This window comes from Beta vulgaris, chromosome 1, assembly GCF_026745355.1.
Source record: "Beta vulgaris subsp. vulgaris cultivar EL10 chromosome 1, EL10.2, whole genome shotgun sequence".
NCBI classification, from domain to species: Eukaryota; Viridiplantae; Streptophyta; class Magnoliopsida; order Caryophyllales; family Amaranthaceae; genus Beta; species Beta vulgaris.
Genome location: NC_079202.1, coordinates 61,074,198 through 61,077,477, shown reverse-complemented (window position 1 = coordinate 61,077,477; position 3,280 = coordinate 61,074,198). Strand labels below are relative to the sequence as shown.

At 40.0% G+C, this 3,280-nt stretch overlaps 1 protein-coding gene across 1 annotated transcript; it reads left to right on the top strand.

The window, feature by feature from the left end:
* The first annotated feature begins 320 nt into the window (after positions 1-320).
* LOC104908844 (transcription factor MTB1) lies at positions 321-3,280 on the top strand. Its single transcript, XM_010698034.4, has one exon. It carries the CDS (start codon positions 977-979, stop codon positions 2,972-2,974), a length of 1,998 nt encoding a protein of 665 aa, XP_010696336.2. The 5' UTR covers positions 321-976; the 3' UTR covers positions 2,975-3,280.

The window sequence follows — 3,280 nt, the reverse complement described above, 5'->3', positions numbered from 1 at the left end:
TTTTTCCGGAGAAAATGAATAACAGCCAAAATAATCTTTATTATAAAAAAATTAATACTGTTTAAAGTTGTTTAAAGTAAATATGGAAAAAAATGGGAGGAAATACTACTTATGACTTTATGAGTATTTGAAAAGGTCTAGTAACCAATCTTTATTATAAAAAAATTAATACTTGCATGTTCCTAAAATTTCCTTTCCCTTAAAAAGAATATAAAATAAACATAAATTCCCCCTAAATTTCCCTCAAAGCAAAAGAACAATAAATATGTCCCAAATCAACCATGGTTACTTCCTTAACCTAGAAAAAGAAACTATAGTTTGTACACGAGATTTGTAAGTTGGGATTTAGATAGAGAGAGAAAGGGTAGAAAGATAGAGAGAGAAAGTGAAGCTCTAAAAACTCGCATGCCCTTCTTCTCTCTCTCTCCTCCTCCATTTCTCAATCTAAGTGTTTTCTCTTCATTTTTGCTTCCAAAAAAAAAAACAGTGGTAAAAAAAAATCAATTGAAAACCCCCACTAATTTGTCTGAATTAAAGAGAGAATTTTTTATCTGGGAAAGTTTCAATTATTTCTTCTTCCATTGAAGTTGAGAAGTTTCAACAAATTCTGGTGCCCAGAAATTGATTTTGTTATATCTTCTCAGTTGTCTGGTGTGTATTCTCTGGAAAAACTCTACTTTCTGTAATTAATTTTTACTGTATCAATTGATTTCTGATTGACTGTTTCTGGGTAATTTGTTGAATGTTGTAATATTTAATTTTGTTGGTAATTTTGTATGAGATCTGAAATGAAGTGGGCAGTCGTTGAATTGGAAACATGTGATTGAAATCAAGGGATTTGAAGTATTTTATATAGAAATGAAGTGGTGGGCATTTGTTTGTAATTTAGGGTTTTTGACTCTGCTGGAGATTTGAAATTTGGGGTTTTGCAAATTTGAGGGAATTTTTGGAAAAAGTTGAGATTTTTAGGGATTATATGACAAATACTGAACTGGGTATGGGAGGAGGGGTAGTGTGGAATGAGGAAGATAAGGCTATGATCGCCTCAATATTGGGTACTCGTGCATTTGACTACTTGATATCAAGCCCATTTACTGCTGAGACTTCATTGGTTAGTTTTGAGAACAATGAGAACATTCAGAATAAGTTGTCTGATCTTGTTGAGAGGCCAAATGCCTCAAATTTTAGCTGGAATTATGGGTTCTTCTGGCAGATTTCGAGGGCGAAATCAGGGGAGGTGGTTTTGAGTTGGGGGGATGGTTATTGTAGGGAGCCTAGGGAAGGGGAAGAATCGGAGGCGACTCGGATTCTCAATTTCCGGCTTGAGGATGAATCACATCAGAAGATTAGGAAAAGGGTACTTCAGAAGTTGAATACATTGTTTGGAGGCTCTGATGATGATAACTTGGCTTGTAGGCTGGATAGGGTTACTGATATGGAGATGTTTTTCTTGGTGTCTATGTATTTCTCGTTTCCGAGGGGTGAAGGTGGACCTGGGAGTTGTTTTGTTTCCGGGAAGCATGTGTGGGAGTCGGATTTGTTGAGGTCGAAATCTGATTATTGTGTTCGATCATTCCTTGCTAAGTCTGCTGGCATTCAGACTGTCATCTTGATTCCTACTGAGTTTGGAGTTGTGGAATTAGGTTCAGTGAGAGCCATTGGGGAGAACCACGATGTATTGAAGGCGTTGAAGTTTGCATTTGCATCCCCTCCCGTGGTTCGACCTAAACCAACTCCAGTTTTCCCTGTGGTTGTTCATAAGATAGAGGAAGAAGATGCTCCTGCTCTTACTCCCTCTCCTGCTCCTGCTCCAGCCCCTGTTCGTTCCCCTGCCCCAGCCCCTGCTCGATCTCCTACCCCTGCTCCGGCACCAGCTCCTGCTGCTGTTCCTGCTTCTGTTCCTACTACTGCCCCTGTACCTGTATCTGGTCCTTTTTCGAATGTGAGGCTTGTTGATCGCGGGTTAGATGGGGTTCCAAAGATCTTTGGGCAGAATCTAAACACTGCATCCCGTCCCCCCTTCAGGGAGAAACTTGCTGTTAAAAGGATGGAAGATAGGCATTGGGATCCCTATGCAAATGGGAATAAGCTTTCATTTGCAGGACAAAGTCCCAGAAATGGTCTTCATGGTAGCAATTGGGCCAACATTCCAGGTGTGAAACATGCGACTACAACAGAGCTATATAGCCCTCAGAACACAAGGCTTCAAGAGTATGTGAATGGGATACGAAGTGAATATCGGCTTAATCAGTTCCACCAACAAAAGCCAGTTCAAATGGAAATTGATTTTTCCGGGGCAACGTCTAGGCCCACAGTGATTTCTCAGCCAGGTAGTGCTGAGTCTGAGCATTCAGATGCTGAAGTGTCTGGCAGAGATGACAGGGCAGGTCCTTCCGATGATAGAAAGCCTCGTAAAAGAGGGCGTAAGCCTGCTAATGGCAGAGAAGAGCCACTTAATCACGTTGAGGCAGAAAGACAAAGGAGAGAGAAGCTAAATCAGCGGTTCTATGCATTGCGAGCTGTTGTCCCCAACATATCCAAGATGGATAAAGCCTCTTTGCTTGGAGATGCTATATCTTATATCACCGAGTTGCAGAAGAAGCTTAAAGACATGGAAGCAGACAGAGAGAAGCATAATAGCACTTCAAAAGATACAACATCTGGTACAGAAGCCAACTCTGTTGCAGATACACAAGTACAAGCTCCTGATGTAGAAGTTCAGGCTATGCAAGATGAGGTTGTTGTAAGAGTTAGTTGTCCGTTGGATTCACATCCTGTGGCTAGAGTTATCCGGGCATTCAAAGACTCCGAGATCAATATTGTCGATTCAAAACTTGCTGCAGGTACAGATACTGTGTTTCATACGTTCGTTATAAAGTCTCAGAGTTCTGAACAACTGACCAAGGAAAAATTGTTGTCAGCATTTTCGCATGAATCAAAGCCTTTGCAAGCTCCGTCATCAACTGGTGGATAGGAGCTTGTAGTTTCTATTAATTAGTAGGGTGTAATTGGATAGTAATGTAGAAAAAAGAACCCATTCTATGACTTGTGCAGAGGTTTTGATTTTGCAGCAAGGAGGAGTTAAAAAGAGGAATAGGTGGTGCAAACAATGTCCCATTAGAAGTAGAATAACAGCCAATTGACAACAATAGTCTTTGCAAAATTGTTTTTGTTCTGTTCATAGTTATACATATTTTGTCATATGGAAGTATTCTAGCAAGTTGAATTGAATGTGTACCTTCACTATCTTCCTAAGAAGTTCATTAAGTTTTGTTTCTCA